The 22,471-nt window shown below is 51.1% G+C and overlaps 3 protein-coding genes across 6 annotated transcripts in view; 1 reads left to right on the top strand and 2 right to left on the bottom strand.

Annotated features, from left to right (window-relative positions):
* Window positions 1-22: 22 nt before the first annotated feature.
* GDPGP1 (GDP-D-glucose phosphorylase 1) lies at window positions 23-7,043 on the bottom strand. Of its 2 annotated transcripts, XM_010986760.3 has the most exons (3): window positions 6,648-7,043; window positions 2,198-2,252; window positions 23-1,370 (listed from the first exon to the last, which is right to left on the bottom strand). In XM_010986760.3, the coding sequence occupies exon 3, from the start codon at window positions 1,359-1,361 to the stop codon at window positions 204-206; it is 1,158 nt and encodes a 385-aa protein (XP_010985062.1). In that variant the 5' UTR covers window positions 1,362-1,370; window positions 2,198-2,252; window positions 6,648-7,043; the 3' UTR covers window positions 23-203. The 2 variants fall into 2 exon arrangements, with proteins under 2 accessions (XP_010985062.1, XP_010985063.1); XM_010986761.3 differs by lacking the exon at window positions 2,198-2,252.
* Window positions 7,044-7,149: 106 nt separating this feature from the next.
* CIB1 (calcium and integrin binding 1) lies at window positions 7,150-10,493 on the top strand. The gene is made up of 7 exons (XM_010986759.3): window positions 7,150-7,418; window positions 7,556-7,590; window positions 8,677-8,785; window positions 9,403-9,553; window positions 9,696-9,814; window positions 9,897-9,985; window positions 10,230-10,493. Exons 1-7 carry the CDS (start codon window positions 7,368-7,370, stop codon window positions 10,249-10,251), a joined length of 576 nt encoding a protein of 191 aa, XP_010985061.1. The 5' UTR covers window positions 7,150-7,367; the 3' UTR covers window positions 10,252-10,493.
* Window positions 10,494-11,613: 1,120 nt separating this feature from the next.
* The window catches only part of SEMA4B (semaphorin 4B), a 42,048-nt gene continuing 31,190 nt past the window's right edge, over window positions 11,614-22,471 (bottom strand). For all 3 annotated transcript variants that reach the window (XM_064480581.1, XM_031440569.2, XM_064480582.1), the window contains exons 3-15: window positions 20,668-20,831; window positions 20,434-20,496; window positions 18,843-18,941; window positions 18,102-18,213; window positions 17,719-17,832; window positions 17,428-17,579; window positions 16,448-16,629; window positions 16,155-16,305; window positions 14,922-15,132; window positions 14,716-14,831; window positions 14,331-14,497; window positions 13,022-13,107; window positions 11,614-12,765 (exon numbers count right to left, since the gene is read on the bottom strand). In XM_064480581.1, the coding sequence (XP_064336651.1) occupies window positions 12,023-12,765; window positions 13,022-13,107; window positions 14,331-14,497; window positions 14,716-14,831; window positions 14,922-15,132; window positions 16,155-16,305; window positions 16,448-16,629; window positions 17,428-17,579; window positions 17,719-17,832; window positions 18,102-18,213; window positions 18,843-18,941; window positions 20,434-20,496; window positions 20,668-20,831 (2,360 nt within the window). In that variant the 3' untranslated portion in view covers window positions 11,614-12,022. The remainder of the gene's footprint in view (window positions 12,766-13,021; window positions 13,108-14,330; window positions 14,498-14,715; window positions 14,832-14,921; window positions 15,133-16,154; window positions 16,306-16,447; window positions 16,630-17,427; window positions 17,580-17,718; window positions 17,833-18,101; window positions 18,214-18,842; window positions 18,942-20,433; window positions 20,497-20,667; window positions 20,832-22,471) is intronic.

Below are 22,471 nucleotides of genomic sequence, written 5' to 3'. Positions count from 1 at the left end.
AGCAACAGATACATCCACCAGGGCTCATTCATTCGATTTATTCCCAGGTTTCTCCTCTTTAAAGAGACCACTTACCAGTTCTTATCCCTCCCCTTAGGCTGAGACAGGTGAGAAGGCATTCGTGAAAGTGGCCACATGACCATGAGGGACAGCTCTCTGGAAAAAGACTTAGCTCAGTTACAAAATAAATACTTCTGGAAGGATTACTGCTCCTCCTGGGCTGTCAAGGCTACCAGTGCTGCCTGTACCTCTTCTGCCTGGACTGGGGGCAGCAGACAGTCTCGGATGAGAGCCAGAGCAGCTGCCTCTGTTAGGCTGCTGAAGTCCTGGGACATTTTGACAGGGAGGTGCCCGGCCAGCTCACAGAGGGCAACATTGAACGCCTCGCCTTCCTTTACTCCAAAGCTGGGCTTCCGGGCCCACAGAATTACTCGGACCCCTGTAAGGGCTGAGGAAGACGATGTCTTTCCAGGTGGGCCCCCCCGGGTCACAAACAAGTTATGTGCAATCTCGTGGTCAGTCAGATAGTCAGTGGCCCGACAGACCCTGCTTATCAAGGCTTCCAAGTCAGGTCCTGGGCTGCTAGTGTAAAAAAGAAAGCCAGGAGCTGGGAGGGCCTGGAGCAGATGCAGACGGCCCCCAGGGTCCAGGGGTTTGCTGGGGGCCCCCTCCACAGGCAGTCTGTGCGCCAGGTAATAGCCATGCAGGTGGAGATGGTTCACCGAGGCCAGGCCACCTAGGCTGTTGAAGCCAACGCGGAAGCCCGGGTGTGAGCTCAGTAGCACGGCCTCGACCCCAGCCCGCAGTGCCCCTGGCAGCAGGCGCTGGGGGAGCCCTCGGGCGGGCTCAGGTACCAGCAGCACGTGGCCCCACTCCAGGGGGCTGACGTTGATCACCACAAGGATATCCTCTTGCTGGAGCACACCAGGGAGATCGGGTTCCCGGTGCAAATGGAAGAGGACTTCTCCTGGCCGGATCTTATTGAAGTTAAACTGTTCAGGGTCAAACGCCTGCCTCACACTCCTGATGTTCTGGGGGCGCCTTCTCTGCACACCTCGCTCCACATTCAGCTGAGCCACAAAACCCACAGCACCAGGGAGGGTTCGGGTCTGCAGCTCCCCTAGGCGGTAACGGAACAGCCCCAGTTCCATCCGCTGCCTCCAGGCCGAGCAGAGTGCAGAGTCAAAGCGAGACAGTGGCAGTGTGTCTGGGAGGCTGGGTGTGTTCCTCGGCCACTGAATCCCTTCTGGCACAAGTTCCTTCTGCCCGTAGACAAAGTCAGGAATGTTGTGTCCTTCCCAGTCCTCAGTGTTTGGAGGTAGCAAATAGGAAGTTTCATTTGAATCATGTGAAATAGCCATGGGGCTGACCTGAAACAATCATAAGAGGCGAAAAATGCATGATAATATGCCATTTCCAGAGATCTTATTTTTATTTTCAAATAACCTTTACTGTTTGTTCTGATTACAAAAAGTTAATACATGCCTTTGGTAAAATATTATGAAAATACAGAAATCACTCATAATTCACTCACCTGCAGATTAGCATATTTTTTTGCTGAATTAAAAATATAAATCAAAATTGTTTTATTTCTATAAATTATATATATTGAGTAAACTTTCTTAATGGAGGAAAAAAATAAAGATAAAATACAACCTTATCCAATGCCCAGGGGAAAATCGCAATTTACGTTTAACCTCAATTTCACATGTAGATGGGTCTTGATTTTTTAACCAACGTTTAACTTGTACATTTAGGTTGTTGCCAATTTTATACTATTATACACAATGTTGTGATGAACATCCTATGCATCTATCTTTGCAGATGTTTTTATTTTCTTTTAAAATAAAATCTTAGTAGATCGCTGGGTCAGAGTAGGCTCACGGCTCAGGTCAAGCTGCCCTCCAGGAAACTGTACCAGTGTTCCAGTACATGAGGATGGCCAGGGTTTCAAAGCTGACTACTCCTTTTGTGAGAATAGCTTTTCCACTGTTGGGTAGTGATTCCAAATGGCCATGCGTAGAATCATTTGGGTGAGGATGTCCCAATGTGTGCATAAGTGCCCTGGGTCAATCCTTTAAGGTAGAAATCTATGCCTGTCTTCGTCTTCCACTGGGCCCCGGGAGCCCTGCAGACCCAGAGGTGTCAGGGAGACGGCCTGCTGTTGGCCCAGATAGGACTTCAGAACAAGGTTTACCTCAATAGTTGCTTCAGAACAAGTTTTGGTATCCTCAGCTCTGCTGGTCCAGAAACTTCACATTAATAAAATACAAAACATACAAAATGACATATTAAAAGTCAAACTGAGTTTAATGGGTATAGAGTTTTAGTTTGTAAGATGAAAAAGCTCGAGAGATTGGTGGCAAAACAATGTGAAAATACTTAACACTACTGAACTATACTTAGAAATAGTTCTTCCAAAAGAATTAAAAGCAGGGTATCAAAGAGGTATCTGTACATCCATGCTCATAGCAGCATTATTCATAATAGCCAAAAGGTGGAAATAACCCAAGTGTCCAACAAAAGAATGGATAAACAAAATGTGGTATATACAGACAATGGAATATAACTCAGCCTTAAAGAGGAAGGAAATGCAGACATATGCTGTAACATGGATGAACCTTGGGGATATCATGCCAAATGAAATCAGCCATAAAAGGACAAAAATTGTATGATTCCACTTATATAAGGTACCTAGAGTGGTCAAATTCATAGAGACAGAAAGTAGAATGGTGGTTCCCAGGGGTCGTGGGGAGGTGAGACTGAGGAATTGTTTATTGACTAATGGGTCTAGAGTTTCAGTTTTGCAAGATGAAAAGAGTTCTGGAGATTGGCTACCAGACAGTCTGAATATACTTAACACTATGGAACTATACACTTAGAAATGGTTACAGTGTTAAATTTTACACTAAGTGTTTTTTAACCACAATTTTAAAAAGGTCAAGATGGTAAATTTTATATTATATAATTTTACCACAATTAAAAAAAATTTTAAGTGAGTCTCAAAATAGATTTCAGAAATCCAGTAATTTGCTGAGCTAAACTTAAGACAGTATTCACTTACTCTCTCATTCATTCATTAATTTATTCAGGTTCAATGCCTATCTCATCCCTACTGCTGACATTCTGGGGGCACGTCTTCCAGGCACCCTGCTCCATGTTCAGCTAAGCCACAAAACCCAAGTACTTATGGAGTAATGCTGTGTATGAGGCAATGAGGACACGGTCACAAATAAGGAGAACAAAGTCCCTATCCTTATGGCACTTACATCCTGGGGTGGAGTCAGATGATAAGCAAAAGGAACACATTGACTCCCCATGGTGATAGCATTTGGTGGGAAATAAACAAGTGATACAACAGAGGAGGGGGATCAGGGCATCCTACATCTACAAGAGGGTGGGGCAGGGCTCTGAGATGACAGCTGAGCTGAGATATGAAGGATGAGAAGAGGCCCCCAGTGAAGAGCTGAGGAAAGTGTGCTCTAGGCAAAGAAAACTGCAAGTCCAAGGCCCTGAGTTGGGCAGGTGCTCGGCCTGTTCAAGGAACAGAAAACAAGCCAGTGTTACTGGAGCGTGGCTGACAAAGGGGAGATGAGGGCCCCAGATGAAGCTGGAGGGGGAGGCCAGATTAGCTGCAGGGCCTTGGTCAGGAGATGGAATTTTTAATTAATTAATTAATTAATTAATTAAATGGCAGTACTAGGAACTGAACCCAGGACCTTGTGCATGCTAAGCAGATGCTCCACCACTGAGCTATACCCTCCTCCCAGGAGATGGATTTTATTCTAAACAGTAAGAAATCACTGGCAGGTTCTAAGCATGAGGATCGTCTGGTATTTTATAAACCTTTCCTAACTGTTGTGTGGAAAGTGGATTGTAGGGGGAGCAAAGGGGAAGCAGAGACCATTTTGGAGGCCTCTCTGAAGGCCAGGTGAGGGATGAGGGTGACTGGACAACACAGATGGCAATAGAGAGAGAGAGGAGCTGGCGGTATGGGTCATGTTGAAGCCTGAACTAACAGGGCCTGCTGACATGCTGACTCTGGGGACTGACAGAAAGGGAAGAACTGGGAGCAACTCGGCTCCAGGAAGCGGGTGCGGCAGCAGCGGCATTTACAGAGGTGAGGAGGCTGGGGAGGTGGGGTGGGGATAGGGTGACTAGAGGAAGAGAGAGATCAAGAGTTCAGTTTTGATTCTTGAGTTTGAGATGTAGCCTGGGCATCCAAGAGAAGTGGTGTCAGCAGCTGGATAGTCAAACCTGGAGGTCAAGGGTAAGGTCTGGGCTGGGTACAAATTTGGAATAACATTAAAACCCAGGGAGAGGGACCAAGGACCTAGGACCAAGGTGACACCAAAAGACTAAAAATATAAGTAAAGACATATTGGTCAACAGAATCAATTGAAAGTAGGTACAGTTGTAATTAAGTTAAAGTGAACTAGGAGGCAAAGAGTATTACCTAGGAATAAAGAGGAATACTTAAGTGACAAATCATGGTGACCACTGACAGGACAGAATCTTTATAAGAAGAGAAAGGGACCACTAGTTGCATATCTTTATCATGCCAGCTATGGGCTGGGGGCTTTCCAAATCCGCTTAGGTGACTTTCACAATAAGCCTGTGCAGTGGGTATCATCCCGGGAGAAAGGTGAGAGATTAAGTTTTGGAGGCTGACAAGGTGTCTGAATTGTAGTTCTACCATTCACTAGTGATGTGACCTTGAACCTCTAGAACAAAGTCTCCTCATCATGGCCTCTGGGCTCTCAAGGCTTAGCTGTGCCTCCCTCTCTCACCTCTTCTCATACCCCTCTTCCCCTTGCCTACTCTGCTTCTCACTCTTCCTAAACTTGTTTCTCTTCAGGACCTTGGAGCTTTCTGTTCTTTTGGCCAAAAATACCCTTGTCCCAGATTTCCTTCTATGGCTGGCTCCTTCAGGTCTCAGATCAAATGTCACTGCCTCAGAGAAACTTCGTGTGGCCATCCTATCTAACATCTCAAGGAAAACAGGAAGAGGAAAACAATACCACAAGCAGGGAAAAAAATGTCTTGGGAAAAAAACTAAACAAAAAAGGTGGAATTCAAAATCCAAGCATTGGCAAAATATGATCAGTGAGCAAACTTGTACAAGATCCAATCAAGAAACAAAATAATTTTATAACAAGCAGCACTAGAAGCTATTTTTAAGTCAGCCAGTTTCATCACTATTTCAAGGGTTGATCAGGCACAGGAAGGACAATCAGCTAACCAGTCTCACCAGGGATGGCTGGCTGACTCAGAATGACTATTTAATAATTTATAATGAGAATCATGCCAAATGGCACAAAATGTTCTTATTGTCTGGTTGGTACAGCCCCTCCTCCATACAGAAATCTACCAGGAAGCAAAATTATAATCAAAAGGTTGTTCAATAAAGAAGGGTTCAGTCAAGTGAGGTGGCTGGGAGATCTAGATCATAGCTGGTCACTACGGCACACAGCCAATTCCCACATTTTCACCATGAAGTGAGAGTCTCAGCAACAAGTCCAGGGATTCGCCTTGGCTGCCCAGCACTCCCTCTCCTCAGTTTAGCACAGGAGACACTGTGACAGCTTCTTGCTCTTTACCTTTAACTAACTGAAGACCAACCCTTTCTTGGACAGAAAGAGCCAACAGTCAAGGGACCACACTCCAGTCACTTGACTAGTTTTGGTATTCCCACTGCTCTGTAGCCTCTACTTTCCAGAATGGGGTATTTCTACAATGGTGGGACTCACAGGTTGATATCTGAGTCTTACTAAGTCACTCTCAGATGATCACCTTATTTTTGGGTGCCGGGAAAATTAGTCACTCAGCAAGCATTTACTCCACAACTGCCACATATCAGGTCCTGGAGATCATGATTTTCATCGCCCCTCATGGGGCATGCAGTCTAGTGGGGGAAACAGACATTAACCCAATCATCACCCAAGCAAATACAGATTGCAAACATGATAGCATGCTGTCCAGAAGCACTGGGTACTCTGCAAGACAGATTCCTAATCTAGTCTAGGGAATCAGGAAAGGATTCCCTGAGGATAAGACAGAAGAGGAACTGAGAGCCCATAGTGGCTGAAACACAGAAAGCCTGAGCAGAAAGAGAAAGAGGCTGAAGTCAGATTACAGAGGGCTGCTATTTGGTATTTAACCCCTTAAAGGCTTTAAACTGAGACTGACATGCTCATATTCAGACTTTACAAAGATCAGCAAGTGGAATGAATTGAAAGAATCAGGAATTAATTCCTACAATTTTGTCAATTATACCTCAATAAAGCTGAAAACAAAAAGAGAATTAATCTCAGCTCCACTTCCTCAACTCAGCACGTTGTAATCCTCACCTTTTGGAATAGTGTAGATTCATTCATTTATGCATGCATCCAATAAATATTGAGAGCCTACTATGTGTCAAGCATTGTCCTAGAGATTGAGAAGGGACAAGGGCAAAGAGGTCAGCTTCAGTCCCTACCTCCCCTGAGCAAGCAGTCTGGGCGCAGGGTGGGGTCAGAGGACAGCAGTGGGGAGCCCTGAAAAACAGCCTTAGATTGGAGGGACTGCTTTCTAAATGCCGGAGCCTGTACAAGTCACTGAACCACAATGAACCTCTGCATTTCCACATTTGTAAAACGAGAACTTACCTTGCAGAACTGTTGTAAGAATCAAGCTAATCATGCGCAGCGCTTGGCATTCAGTGGACCCTCAGTAAACAGCCTCAGTAGGCAGCAAGGTTATGGTTATTTCTGGAGAGGTAGAATGAGGGTTGCAATACATGTATAGGAAGTGCCGGGTGGCAACGTCTCTGGGTGGAAAAGCCCTCGCTCGGCAGACGGGCAAGCGACAGCGTCGGGTCACTCAGCGAGTCTTGAGGTTTTTCGGTTACCCTGGCTCCAGAGACTTCCCTGATGCCCCTTACCAGACTCCGCCCAAGGTCGCCGTGGCCGTCACCACCTACTGCAGGTGAGGCGGATGCAGCACGCGACTTCCTGCAGGCTCCGACTCGGGCCATACCGACGTCTTGGCGCCCTTAACGCATGCGCAGCCTGCACGCAAAAAAGCACGAGCCGCGGCCCGCCCCGCCCACCCAGGAGGCGGGGCCGTGAGGCCTGGGCCCCGCCCCGGAGCGTCCGGCCCCGCCCCGGGCCCCGCCTCCAGCTGGCCAGGGACCACCCGGAACCGGGATCCGGCAGGCTGAACCGGGCTGGGAGCGCCTGGAAACTTCAAGGAGGGGGCGGGCCCGGGGACGGTGGCCCCTGGAGCGGTTGCCGCGGGGACCGGGTGGTGACGCGGCCCGAGGGCGGAAGTGAGAAAGTTGCCGGCGTCCCGAGACGAGTTGGCGGAGCTGTGCGCGCGGCGAGGCGATGGGGGGCTCTGGCAGTCGCTTGTCCAAGGAGCTGCTGGCCGAGTACCAGGTGCGCGAGACACCGGTCTCTAGGGAGCTTGCGCGCGGCTCTGCGCTCGGGAGAGGGGTTCCTGAGTATCGGCAGGGCGGGAGCGGCCTCTGGCCTCCCGGCGGCCCACTGACCTCCTGTCTTGTTTTGCCTTCCAGGATTTGACGTTCCTGACCAAGCAGGAGATCCTACTGTAAGTCCTTTTCCGAACCTCACCTCCGGGATCCTCTAGGGACGGCTTTCCAAGACGGGGGATGGGGGTGGTTGTCTGTCTTACAGATAGGCACACTGAGGCCCCGCCAGAGGGAGGGGCAAGGCCTGCCTGAGGTCAGCAGTTGAGCCAGAACTGGAGTCCAGGGCCCCCAGCCCTAGGCTATGCCCTGTTCCCAGCGCGCCCGACCTGCCCGCGCCGGCGGCCCCAGCTATGCACCGCGGAGCTACCTCGCAGCCTCCAGCCATAGATGGGCGCTCTTTGACCCCGCGCTCCATTGCTTTCTGCGTAAACGAACTTCCTGTCCCAGTCCGTCAGGGGCTGCTGTAGTTCTGGGCTGCTTTGCCTATTGGCAAAGCCAGAGAAGCCTTGCGGAGTCAGGCTCCTTTCCCCAACTTTACCAGAATAATACAGTAACCGTTAACGCTTATGAAGTACTTCCCATGCGCCAGGAACTGTGCTAAGTGGTTGCCTACATTACCTAACTTAACCCTCACGAGGGAGGTAGATGGACAATGAAACAGGTTCAGATAAGTTTGGTAACTTGCCTAAGACTACACTCTGAATAAGAGGAACCCCTTTCCTAGCCAGGTGCCAGCTTTCTGTGGCCTGGGCAATTGAGTAAGGAGATTCCTGGGCTTCCCTTGGCAAAAAACATCCCAATTGGAATGAGGTTGGGCCTAAGGCGTAGACAGTTCAGGATAGCTGCAGGAGCAGCAAGAGATTCCTGGAAAGAGAATGAGATTTCAACTTAGCTCTTTTTCCACTGGTCTTCAGGGCCAGCTTCTGGCTCCTTCCCGACCTCTCCATCCCTTGGGGAGCTCTAGAACCAGGGCCCAGCACAGTGCCTGGGATACAGAGGGCCCTCAGTAAATACCCATTACAAGAATGGACTCCCAGTCTGTACTGCCTTGTGATATAGCTGCTTTCGGCTTATCATGCCTGAGACTCAGAAGTTCAATGTCTGGGGCTTAGCTCCTCACCTGGTTTATGATGGGTAGCAAGGCAAGGAGTGGGGATGTAATGCACCCAGGAAGGCGCACCAACAGTTTCCCCTCCTTCTGCCAGAGCCCACAGGCGGTTTTGTGAGCTGCTTCCCCTGGAGCACCGGGGTGTGGAGGAGTCACTGCAGGCACGGGTGTCCTTGGAACAGATCCTCAGCCTTCCAGAACTCAAGGTGCCAGCCCCCTAGCCTCCCTCTGCTACTCCTTTTGAGATCATGCCATCACTGGTCCCCATTCTAGTCTTTTATCTGGTTAGCCCCAATTTCCTGGGGGCTAGGGCTTTACCAAAATTATCCAGGGGAATTATCTAGAAGGATGTTTTCAAACTGAGATTCTCAGACACATTCTTGGAGGTTCAAAGAAGTTTTGTCTGTTAAGAGGAGTTGAATTACCTTATTTTGAGAAATCCTATCCCCGAGGTTGATTGCCTTTCCATAGGGCTGCTGGGAAAATTTGTACACAAAGTGACTGGCCTAGTGCCTGTAAGACAGTAAGTGCTCAATTAAATGTGTTTTAAAATAATCAGCCCATCTTCTTCTCTTTGCTTAGGATGCTTTCCTCTTCCTTTTCTGCTGCCAGGCTTGCCTTTGGGTTAAGCTCTGACTGCCAGGAAGCCATCCCTGTCCCTTCCCCAGCTGAGTCACATTGGTCTCCCTGCCTTCCATGCTGGCCCCAAAGTGCTGATCGTTCTCCCCCGCAATCCTGAACTGCTCCCTCCAGTTCTTGGTGGGGTTGGAGTGTGTGACTTAGGCTGCGTTCCATGGCGTTCATAGAGGGTTTTCTTGCCTAGGCCAACCCCTTCAAGGAGCGAATCTGCAGGGTCTTCTCCACATCCCCAAACAGAGACAGCCTGAGCTTTGAGGACTTCTTGGACCTCCTCAGTGTGTTCAGTGACACAGCAACCCCAGACATCAAGTCCCACTATGCCTTTCGCATCTTTGGTAAGGACCAGGAGCCGGGTGGAACACTAGCCCTTCCCAAGCGGTCTTTGCAGTGGTACTACTTGGGAGCTGGAGGTCATTCATGGAGCCTTGGAGCTCATCCTGACCACATCCTTTTCGGCTTCCTGTGTCTGCTCTCTAGATTTTGATGATGATGGAACCTTGAACAGAGAAGACCTGAGCCAGCTTGTGAACTGCCTTACAGGAGAGGGTGAGGACACACGGCTCAGCGCTTCAGAGATGAAACAGCTCATTGACAATGTGAGCAGCTGGGCCAGGCTGCTCCGGGGCAGGGAGCAGGAGGGAAGGGTTGGGCTTTGGCCTGAAGCTTTCCCTTTCCCAGATCCTAGAAGAGTCCGACATTGATAGGGATGGAACCATCAATCTCTCTGAGTTCCAGCATGTCATCTCCCGCTCACCAGACTTTGCCAGGTATGACTGTGGTCCCCATCTGCTGCATCGGGTCTGGGACATTATTATGACAGGTGGTACCTGGGGTGAGAGAAAGCCTCCTTCTTCCTCTGAATACCTTACAGTAGCTCTTCTTCTGAAGGGAACTCACAGATATGGTACCTAGCTCATTCCAAAGGGTCCTGGGGGAGAGGTGGGTAAGTTTCGGTTTAGTCCCTACCCTCCTTTTCTAGCAGAAAACCCAGTGCACTCTTCTTTTATTCAGCTCCTTTAAGATTGTCCTGTGACAGAAGCCACAGCGTGTGTCCCAGCACCTTGTCAAAGAACCTTTCCACTACTGAGCTGCGGCCAAGGTTACACCTGTGTTGCCAGGGCCGGCCAAGCTGGCCCAGCCTGGAGCTGGCACTGCGCAGTCTTGCCCGGGGCAGGGGAGGGCCCTCCACGTCAAGGCCTCTCCCCTTCTCACTGCCATTGTCATCCGCTCTGTTTGTGTTTCTACTAATCAATAATAAAGGTTTAGAAGTTTTGAGCCTTTGTGTGACACTAGAAATGCTGGCATGAGGAAGGAGTGGGCTTCCAGGAGCCTTTGATCACACTGGGAATAAGGATCTAAAGAAGGAAGTCAGACTGTGGCCGCCTCCCTACCCTCCTCCCGAGGAGCCAGTGAGGGTGTGAGTACACCGTGAGGGTGAGTACGCCAGGGTAGAGCTAGGGATGGAGCTCTTCTGGATCCTGACTGGTGGTGTTTACATGGATTTCTCCACGTGTTAAACTTTATAGAACTGTGTCCTAAAAGAAAAACGTCACTTTTACTGGATGATCCTTTTTAAAACTTTTTTTCTAAGTTAAAAACACACACACACACACACACACACACACACACACACACACACACCCCAAGACCCTGTGCCCCATCCCTGGACTGAGGTAGAGTGAACAAATCCCCTCACCCACCCTCTCACTGTGTTAAAATTCCCACCTTAAGAACCTGGGAGGTGTGGTTGGCCAAGATGGGCTGGCTCTGGCCCACAAGCACCTCAAAGAGGAGGCCTAGAACCTCCCAGAACTCAGAGAACTAGACCAACCTCAGAAAGCAACAGGCCTTTAAGAGGAAGGGCCATGATTCAATTTCAATTCTAGATTTTATTAAAAAAAAAATGTAAAGTGCATCTTATTAGAAAAAATATAAAACCCACATAAACTCAGGGCCCCTGTGCTCAGGGCAGTGTCAACATCCCTTAGAGTGGAGGCTGGCAGGGTGTCAGGGTGAACTGGGGGACTGGGTTTGAAGATAGGGCCAGGGTGGGTGTGGGGAAAAGAACACAGGTTTGTAGGCTGGGATAGAGGAAGGCAGGCAACCGTCTCTTCCTGGAATTCTGAGGGAAGGTGAACACTGTCACGTACTCTCTCCTGGGCTCACACTGCCCTCTCTCCTGTGGCTACAGCCTGATACAGGCCGGAGAGGTCCAGGAGGTGGGTCCAGGCCCAGAGCCTCCTGAGGGCTGTGGTGCCAGCACGGCCCTCCGGTCCCTGAGGTGACGGGATGACAGCTGCAACAACCTGGCCAGCTGGCACAGGAGGACCCACCGGAGCCCAGCTGGCCCCGGCTCTGCAGTGAGAAGGAGCAGCCTGTGGCGGTAGGGTAAGGCTGAAGGTAGAAGAGGCCAGTTGGTGTCTCCAGCAACCACTCTGGGTGAGCCCAAGGCCCCCATGAGGCTGGGAGGCTGCGAACCGGGTTGGCTGTGTGTGCGGCACTCCTGTGTTGTCTCTCACTCTTCTCACTCTTGTTTCACATTTTCAACTGTTTTTAAACAAAGGGCTCAGTTTACATAAGGAGCACTGTTCTGCCCACCTGGGCAGGCCCCCATCTTCAGCCAGGACCTGTGGGGCCATGGCCGTCTGGCACTGAGGGGGCCTCGCTACTTGGCAGCAGGCCGGCTGGCTCCATCATTCCCGGGGGCTGGGCCCCACGGTGGTGGTCCATGAGGAGTAGAGGTCCAGCGAACTCCTCTAACCTTTCCCGGCCCCCAGAGGGTGGCCGCCTCTGGAAGTCTGCTCTCATACCACGGAGTCCCGGATCTCAGACCCCAGGCGGACCCGGGGCCGGGGACACACTGGGGACACCTCCACGAAGCTGTCCTGGATGCTGAGCGGCCTCTTCTCTGACTCTGTAAAGACCCGGGGCCCTGGGGAGCTGTCTGACAGGGCCTGGTAGCCTCGGTGGTCGAGGTGGGTGCTAGGGGGGCCCATGCCATTGAGCGGCCGGGTCTCAGGTGGCAGCACCACAGGCCGGGTCTTGGGGTGCACGCTGGCACACTCCCCCTGCTTCAGGAAGACTTTCATGCCGCCCCGGTGCCGGTAGAGGAAGAATAAAATGAGGAGCACCATGGCAAACACGAACAGCGCGCACATCACCAGGAACTCGGTCCAGTAGGACTTGTCCACACCCCAGCTGGCCCTGCCACCGGCTGGCGCGCTCACCCGGGATGTGTTGATGATGACAGGCACACTGCCGCTCTGGTCTGCTCGGTCCGCCACCACTTCCTCCACTACCTTTGGGCAGTAGCTGACCTCCAGCTGCCGGAAGCCCTCCTCCAGTGACCAGCACTGGAACACCCCCAGCTCCTGCTGGCTGCCCACCAGCAGTAGGTCCCCAGTGGACAGCACGCGGCAGGAGGCCGAGGCATTGACTGGGGCTCCATTGTGCAGCCAGAGCCGGGTTGCCAGGTTGGAGAGGAGGGGGCAGGCCAAGGTGTTCACCGTGTTGGGCTGGAACTGGACTTGCTTGCATGGCTTCTCACCTGCCGGCAGAAGAGGGACAGTACAGGGTATAGCGGGGCTGGTGTCCACAGCATCCCCAGGCTCACCCAGCTCCTTGTACTCTTGACGGCAACACTGGGGACTTCGAGGACTGTGGGTCTCACTTGCCAGGGCCCTGCTTGTAGGGCTGGAAGGATGAGGAAGTGAGGAAAGGCATTTATACCCATCACTGCCTGCAGGAGCCCTCTAGGCAGACTTGGCCCCACCTCTCCTCTACCCTTAGATGGGACACCTTACCTGTTGTTACAGGAGATCGGCCCTTGGAGGAGGAAGTGTTGCAGAGGTCCCTAGCATTGGCCCCCTCAATGTCCTGGATCCATGGCCTGAAAACCAAAGAGAGTCTAGGATAGGCCAGGAACCCGCCATGAGCCTGCATTTCCCCACCCTCAGTACAGTGGAGGCCCTCACATGGCCCTGCAGACACGGGCCTGGGGAAAGGCTCAGGGACCACCAGGCCCAAAGCAGAGGTGAAAGGCAAATGGCTTCCCCACCTCGCTGGGTTGAGCTAGCATCTCCTCCATCCACACAGTACTTAATTCAAATAAAAGTTACTGTAATATTTTCCTGACTTAAAAAGCAGTATGAGCCCTTAAAAAAAGTCTGGAAGGACAGCTGGAGCTGCATGAATGTATGTATCTCTTAAAATTTTTTTAGTTTTACTTTTTGGGGGGAGGTAATTAGGTTTACTTATTTATTTATTTTTAGAGGAGGTACTGGGGATTGAACCCAGGACCTTGTATATGCTAAGCATGTGCTCTACCAGATGAGTTATACCCTCCCCTGTCTGTCTCTTTTAAAGCAATGCACATGCACTGATTTGTTTTTCAGGAAATCTGAAAAACTCAACCAAGCAGAAAGGCTAACAACATTACAAAAATCACAATCCACCATGCAGTGATAATGGCAGGTAGCGTTTTTTGGTGTGTCGCTTCAGGTGTACATATGTATACTCATATTGGTTTTTTGAAATATAAAACTGGAACTGGAATCTCCAAGTGAAACATGGACACTACAAATGAGACAGATCCCATTTTTATTTTTTTTTATTTTACACATACATGGAAAAATCTGGGAGGATGTTTATCAAAATCTCACTGTGAGTCTCTGTAGGTGGTAGATTAGGGTAGTTTTTATTTTGTTTGTGCTTATTTCTATTTTCTAAGATTTCTATATTTTAAATCTATATTTTAAATCTAAATAAGTGATCCTGAAAGTAATTTTTAATGGGTTTGTTAACGGACTATTACATAGCCCTTACTTTTTGTTACTTAACCTCATTCACATGCCAATCCACATTCTCCTGCAAGGCTTTTCATAACTGTAACATTTCATAATTTACCAAACCTTGTCCCTGCTTTACAGATGGGTAAGGCAAACATAATCTGAACTACAACACTTTTGAGAGTCGGAAGGGAAGCTGACTGATAGTTACACCAAGACCGTGGACACAAATGAGGCTGGTGATTCTACAGAGGGCCTAGGGAAGGCGCTTGGAAGCCTAGTGCATAAGGATGGGCAAGTGGGAGGAGCCTTTAGGAGCTCTCACCTGGAGGCCACCTCAGGCTGGTAGAGGCTGATGTGCCTGCAATGGGAGCCGCTCCAAGCGCAGTAGGGGTCCCGGGCGAGCAGACAGTCCCCACAGCTCTGGTACAGGCTGCAGTTGGCCATGGGCACCTGGACCACGCCAGAGTGTGAGGCAGCATACAGCAGTCCCTGCACAGACATGGGGGATAAGAGGCAGGCACAGGCAGCCAGGGCCACCACCCAGAGTCACATCCGGCTCAAGTGCCCACCAAAGCCACCCCCCAAGGGGCCTCCTCTCGTGCTCTGGGCCCCCACATGCTGATAGCTTATGCCATAAGCCTGGATCTCTCCATCTTGCTGGGGCAGTGGGGGGGCACTCCGCCTGGATTCTTCCTTTGCCTGCTCACCCTGTCAGTGTCCAGGAGGAGGTTCTGCACAGGCTGTCCTGGTAAGAAGATCTGCAGCTCCTCGATGATGTGCACTCCAGAGCCCACGCTCACTGCCTTGTGCAGCCAGCCATCACCTGCAACACGGACAGCACTCAGGCCCTGCTCCCCACGTCCTGACAGCCAGGCCCCCGTGACTCCAAGCCCGCCCCGCTGTGGGCACTCACTGGTGCCCAGGAAGAGGACGTCGTAAGTGCGGTGCAGGCCAGGGATGCGATGGACCGCCACACGCTGGTAGCGGGCCCGGGGCTGCAGGAGCAGCAGGTGGCTGCGGACCTGCCCATCCATCAGGAAGTGGTCCTTGAGGAAGTTCAGCACCCGGTCGGGGAGCTGCAGGGACGAGTTGATCTTCCTTTCCCGGGCACTGTTGGTGATGCACTGAAGGAGAAGGTGGTGGCTTGAGGTGAGTGGCACTCAGGGCAGCCAGCAGGATGGGGGCCCTGCAGATCCTGCTAGCACTGCCAGCCCTGCCTCTCCAGTGGACAGCAGGGGTATCTGCCCCACCCAGGAGCCATGGCACAGCACTCACAGTTCTGTGGAGCCGATGTGCTGGTGTGGAGGCCCAGGAGCAAAACCAAGGGTATGGGGCACCCAAGGACCCCAGCTGCCAGGGTTCCCCTCTCTGCCCACCCATCACCCCTCCTTCCTGTCCACTCCCCCATCCCCCAGCCCCAGGCCTCAAGAAGTGTGACCACACTTCCTGCTCCTGTAGCTTCCTCTCTCCAGCACCCTCAGGAAGCCCAGGCTGACCAAGGCTTCCTAGCGTAGGGGCATGAGGGCGCCTGCAGTTATACTGCCCGGAGTTTCCTGACTCTCTCTGCCTGAGAGCATTCTCTGTAAAAGCCCCAAGAATTGATACCCCGCAGTGACCCTCGACCGCCGAGTCACAGGAGTTGGTGACAAACACCCCAGTGGGACAACGCTGAGATATGCTCCACGAAGCCTCTCAGGGCCCCAGGGACTGAGCTCCAGTTGCGCACAGTGGTATTAGCTCTGCCCCCTCCTCCCCTTCCCTGTTTCCTCCTGCTGCTTCCTGGGATCACCTCCCATAGAACTGCAGGCACTCATCCTTATCTCAAGGGCTGCTTGGTGAGAAGCCCACTGGACTGGAAGGAAAGAAGAAAGGACTATTTCCCCACAGCCTGTCATTCAGTCACTTCATAACTAAATAAGGAGCTCACAGTAGGGGGTGGCGAGAGGCATGTGCAGTCAGTACCCTGAAGGGAGGTCTGAAGTCATTTCAACATTCGTGGTTACATCGAACCCAGAAAGACAAGCAGTCCTGGGCATTGTCCCCACTTTCAAGATGAGAAAGTGGCTCAGAGAAAGCAAGTGACCCCAGCATGGTGTGGAGACCCATCCTCCCAGCACCCTGCCCTGGTGCAGGGAGCAGCACTCACCGCGCCCGGCCGGGGCGAGGGCACGGGGTGCGTCACGGTGTACCACTGCTGCGTCTCACGGTTCACCTCCTTGTAGAGGCCATTGAAGGCCCTCTGCACGTCCCTCATGGTGAAGACACAGACAGCAGAGCCCTCTGTGGTCCCCCTGTGCCTATAAAGGAAGTGGCCGGATTAGCCCAGTAGCCCTGGGGCTCACAATGAGGCCAGCAGGGCCCAGAGGCTGGCTCCTGGGCCCCAATCCCAGCCACCCCTTATCCCACTACCCCTTCCCAGCTGGGTCCTGGGGGCCCTACCACTGGGATGTGAAGACCCCATAGAAGAGGGTGTCACGCCAGTCCTGGGGGCTGGGGCTCAGTGTGAAGACGTCTTGCAGCACGTTGAACGGGAAGCCATCGTCAGGCCTCAAGCACAGGAGCTGGGCCTTCAGGAAGGATGTCCAGCGCTGCTGCAGGACCCGCTCGCCCCCCTCGTCGCCCTGGGAGAGGAAGAGAGAGGCCAGGGTTAGGCTCAAGCAAGGATGGGATGCTTGGTGTCCCTCACTGGCCCCTCCCCAGTGGTGGCTGAGACAGACATAAAGCCAGGCATGAGTTCCGTTTCAAATTAAGAAGGTTGAGGCTGCAGCATATAGGTCCTGTCACCAGGAGGCTGGCCAAGTAAACAGAGTGCTTTCTTTACTGCAGGATGCCAGGAGAAAGGACGAAGGGGAGTCTGTCCACGAATGACTCACTGCTGAGCAAAAAGGGAAGCTAAAGAACTGAATAGTCAATGGTTTTAAATAATATAAATACATATGTATTTATACATATGCAAAAAAAAAGGATTAGCAAGGAACATTCTAAAATGTTAACAGTGGTCACTTATTGTGATGGGATGGTGGGATTATAACCAAACAGTCGATAATTAGTTATTGCTTACCATGTTCCTAGAAGCTTTCCACAGATCCTAATAACCCTGAGGGAGTTTTGTTATGATTCCCACTGAACAGAGGAGGAAACTAATTTCTCAGTAAAGAAATTAACTGCCCACGATCACACGACCTGCAGGGTTTGCACCCAGGCGGCCTGGCTCCAGTCTATGCTCTTCATCACAGTATCGTGCTGCCTCTTTATCTTGTAAGTGATTTTTGTGTGTATTTTCACATTTTTTTAAGTAAGAAAAAAACAAATGGAGACATTATAACTTGAGAGAGAGAAAAGTCAGTAGCCAGGCCGTTCCTCATGAAGGACAGGAGAAAGCCACATGCGGGGTCTCTGGGATGGCCTGCCCCCGTCACCTTGCAGATGCGGGCGATGCGGGACACAATGGTGTTCTCAAAGAACTCAAATTCCTGGCCAGTCTCGCTGAAGAAGAAGTAGATCTTGTCGTCGTCCCCCTGCAAGCTGCCCAGGCTCTCGGGAATGTAGGCTGAGGCCACAAACGCTGGGTCTGTGGGGGCCAGTGGGGAGCACAGTCAGCCCAAGAATCCCAGACAGGCAAGACTCTGTTCTCAGGCCCTGCTGGGGAGACAGGGCCCCTCCTGAGGGCTCCCGTGACTGCCCACTGGTGGGTGGTGGGAAGGCATCACCTTGTAGCCAGTTGAGGGAGTTCTCGGTCTTGGTGGGGCGGAGGCTTTGGCTCCGGGAGATGGCCGGGTCATTCCCCTGGAAGCTGCTGACTGTTCCAGTGTACAGCTCACCATCTGCCAAGAGAACATTCCCATGGGAATGGGCCCTCGGCACGGCCCCTTCCCGCTCAGGGCCTGGAGTGACCCGAATGCTCCGCATCTTGCTCAAGATGGACAGAGGAGGGAGTAGGAACTAAGAAAAGCCCATCCAATGGCAGCCCAGGGTCACTGCACCCCCTGGGAATCAGCCTGGTGTGGGCCCACCAGCTCAGTCCCGGAGCCCACCCTGCCCCCCGCCACATGGAGCCTCAGTAAGCCCCCTGTCCCCTGACTCCAATACTCACCAACCACCAGGGCCGTGGACTTGAAATTGGGGTCAAAAGGACAACGGCCCTTGCCATCTTCAAGGAGGACATTCCCCACCTTGTCCCGGGCCAGAGTGAAGTTCTCCATGTTCTGCAGCGGAGCAGACGGCAGAGCTCAGGGGCATGTCAGGGAGTGAGTGGGCTTGGTGGGAAAGGAGTGGGGTGTGCCAGAGAGAAGGGAGGTGTCTGATGGGCCGTCCTCCTCATCCCAGCACCCAGGGCATGGTGCCAGCCCCATCTTGCAGTGACCCTATGTGGTGGACACTATTGCCCCACTTGGCAGAGAAGAGAGGAGGCTTAGAAAGGAGATGTGAGCCAGGGAAGAGCAGCGACATGATTCAAACCCAGGTACATCTGACTCCAAAGCTGGTGCTCCAACCCACAGCCTCATAATGCCATCCTCTGTGAAGGTGTGCATAGGGCAGAAATGCAAAGGTGTGCGTGAGTTGAGGAGGGTGGACAAGGTGGGCAGGTGTGACTGAGCGAGAGCAGGGAAGAGAGCTGGAAGAAGCAAGCAGGCGAGACTGTGGGTGCACCAGAATCTTTGTGCGCTGGTAATCCCATCCCCATCCCCTACAGGGCAATTCGGCCATCTGGGCTGTCAGGGCCCACTGCTGCCAAGAAGCTGCTGCTGGGCCCTGCTCTTCAACAGGGGTCGGTGCTAGGGGCAGAAGGAGGGGCAGTTCTCAGGCAAGCCCAGAGTGAGGAGGGGGCACTCACAATGTAGGTGCATGCAGGGCTGAAGGCAGCTGTGCCACAGACGAACAGGTGGCTGCTGTTGAGTGGCAGGAGGATCTTGATGTAGTTTTGACAGTCCCGCTGGAGGAGGGAGGAGGGTGTCAGGCCCAAACAAGCCACCAGGGGGCACCACCGAGTCCATCCCACCAAAGCCAGATTGGGGTGGGGATGGGTGGTGGTGAGGCCTCTGCCTCTTGGCACTCAAAATCCAGAGTAAAAGAGAATCCAGGAGTCTCGTAGGGCAGAGTAGATGGAGGACCAGGAAAAATGTGTGCAGGAGGGGGAGCTCAGGGCTCAGCTAGTTCTGTTTGGAAAACTTTTCGGTCTGGGGTGAAGGCACAGAATCCCTCCCTTTTGAGATGTCTTGGCCCCACCTGGTAAGGAAGCTACAGCCCAGAGGAGGAGGAAACACACAGCCCTGAACCCTGAACCCCAGACTCGCAGATTGCCTCTGAGAGGGCCCAACAGGCATCTCCTACCCAACTTCTGATAGTTCCCCCAAAACTCTCTCCTCTGAGATCTTTCCCCTTTCACTAATGGCAACTCTGTCTTCTCAGTTCCTGACCCCAAACTGTACAGCCAGCCTCAACTCCTCCTCTCTCACACCCCTTGTTTTTCCATCAGGAAATTCTGGTAGCCCCATCTTCAAAATACACCTGGGATCTGAGCATTTCTCACTCCCTTCATTGGGACACCCTGGTCCAAGCCACCATGGCCTCTCGCCCCTCCCTGGTCTCTCTCCCTCTGTCCTCGCTCTATGGAGGCTGCTCTCCACCATGGCGGACAGAGTGACCCTTTAAAAACGCACGTCAGACCATGTCACTCCTCTGCTCAGCCCGCCAGTGGTTCCCCAAATACCTTATTCCAAGTAAGATCCACAGTCTTATCTCTTCTCCAGGTCAATTCCCTCACCTCCTTCTGATCTTGGCTCAAATGTCACTTTTTTAATGAAGTGTAATGTGACCACTTTTTAAACAGACTGATTTCTTCTTCTTCACAATGATATATCCAGTGTCTAAAAGCACCTGGGCACAGAGCAGGTGCTTAATACATTTTTATTGAATAAAAGAAATCAGGACTTGAACCTGTGTCTTGACTCCAAGACCAGTGCTCTTCTGCCCTCAACTTCACCTCCCCATCCTGCACTCAGGACCAGCAAGCCTCTGGGAATGGTGGGGAGTCCTCCAGGAGAACCCCAGGCTGGCCCAGCCCCCAACCAGTGGTCTGGCCAAAACCAAGCCTGACTATGTCAGACCTGCCACGTCAGGCATCATCTTCAGAGGGACAGACTCCCACGCCAACCCAGTCACTGCTCATCCTGGAAGCCAACGTTTATCTGGGCACTTATTATGTACCAGGTACTTTATACCTATTAATTCATTGAATCCTAAGTAAAATAAGGCTTAGACAGGCAAATCTACTTGTCCAAGGTCACAGAGATAATAAGTGCAGGGCTGAGATTCAACCCCAGGTCTGGCCCTCTCAGAAGCCTATGCCCTTTCCACCACAGCTGGCTGCATCTGCTCCCCCCTCCGGCCTTCCTCCCTCCTTCAGCCCCCAGAGGCCAGCTCACCTGTGGGTCCTTGCCCTTGAAGCTGCACTGCTGTTTCCTCTCGGCATCAGCGCTCCACAGCAGCTGGGGAATGAGAAAGGGGAAGGTAAATGCAAATGGGAATGAAGAATATGCCTCTCTTTTCCTTCCCCCTCTCCCGCTTGCATCATCCTTGGGCCCAGAAGGTCCATTTTCCTGTCCATCTTCCCAACTGCCTTCCTCTGCCCAGCCTAGTCAGCCCTGGCAGCATCTCACCTCCTGGTACCCTCCTCCTGGCAGGAAGCTGACGCTGCTGTTGAGGGCAAAGAGGGCCTCACGGGCACCCACGTACACAGTCCTGCCATCCCTGCTCAGCAGAAGGGCTGTGTAGTTGGAGATGTTTTCAGCTTCAAATCTGAGGAATGGTCGCTTTTCGGAGCCTGGAGAGAGGAAGATGGACATTACCTGGGGGCCATCCCTCTCACGAGAACTCTCTTATACCAACTTCTAGAATGGGCCAATCTTACTGAAGCAGATCAACAAGGCAGTGGGTGGCAAGGGGCTGGGGACAAGGGGAGTTAAAGGAGAGCAGCATTCCCAGACTCTCAAATATTATGTAAGAAACAAACACACAATGATGAATGTAAAAGAACATTAATTATAGCACCACACATATTCATGACAAATTGAAACCACCCAAATGTCCATCCACAGGGCACTGGGTGAAAACAAATCCGAATACTTTATTTGCTGGAATACTATGCATCTGGTAAAATGATGTTGCATTAGAAATTCCAGAAAGACAAGCAAACAAAGTTATATAAGAAAGGCATGGTCAAAATATGAAGTGAACAAAAATATAAAGTGATGGATTCTGAGCACCTAACAGAATATAAGCAAAGAAAGTGTATTTGACACTCTCCTTTGAGTGGCATTAGACCCAAGAGAAGGTCTTGTAAGCACAGCCCACCACCATGGGTCGCAGGGAACATGATCTCCACTGGCAGAGGAATGTAAACATCGGGGCGCTGCTCTTCAACCCCTGGCACCACCTCACAGTCACTCATGGAAGATTCATGGTTAAACAGAATGTAAATGTTACCAATCTTGACCTCAGAGGCTTGAATGTACAATAGACGGACACTGTGAGGCTGCGGGTGAGGGGAGTTGAGGAAAAAGTGGTCTCCATCTCTTCCTCTGAGGACAACGAGGACCATAAGGGACTGTCAATGTTAGCGGAACAAGAAACTGAGGCTTAGGTATATTATTTTAAATCACAGAAGTGACTAAATGGAGTGGCAGAAAATGTATGGAGGAAGTGCGGAAGAGTAATGAAAGTGATGGAAAGCTTTATTGTTCTCAGCAGCAAACCAGTAAGTCAGATAAGCCAAGAAATCATGGAATAAGCATTTGACTTAAGGGGAGGAAACGAGCGTATAAGTCTGAATGATTAACGCTGCCTCTTTCACCCAGGCCTGGGGGAGACTGAGGCAGTTGTTGCTTTTCATGATAAGAAATTGTACACTTAAAAAAAAATTAACTGCATGTATCCTTGATATAAATTCTAAGTATCTTTCATTGCTGTAAAATATGTAATAAGATACTAATTATTTACCATGAAATGAAAATTAAGATTATAAAACAGTATGTATAGTTAGATTCTATTTTTTGTGGGAAAAATAGAAAAACAGAAAAAAAAAATCCAGAAGGATGAATCACAAAATGTTGAAAAGTGGTATCCCTGGTGGGATCATACGTAATTTTTTTTCCTTTGCTCTTGTTATCATTTTTGGATTCTACAGGTTATACTTGCGTAATGTTAAAGAAATAAATTAGAAGGAGAGAAAGAAGATAAAAAGAAATGCACACATCTATCCACCAGGGTACCATTTGTGCTTTCAGTGACTAAAGGATTTGGAGAGAAATTATTTTAAAAATTCTAAGCAGCTGATAAGAAAAGAAAAACAAGCAAGAAGCAGTAACCCTGCTCAACCCCAGGCATCTCCTAACTGCCGGTGGATCACAACCACGCAAACAAATAGTTTCATGAAGCTGAGGAAGCAAAAAGTGCAACATGCCA

The sequence above is a fragment of the Camelus dromedarius genome, chromosome 29 (assembly GCF_036321535.1).
Source record: "Camelus dromedarius isolate mCamDro1 chromosome 29, mCamDro1.pat, whole genome shotgun sequence".
Classification (NCBI taxonomy): Eukaryota; Metazoa; Chordata; class Mammalia; order Artiodactyla; family Camelidae; genus Camelus; species Camelus dromedarius.
This window is presented reverse-complemented; position numbering and strand designations above follow the sequence as displayed.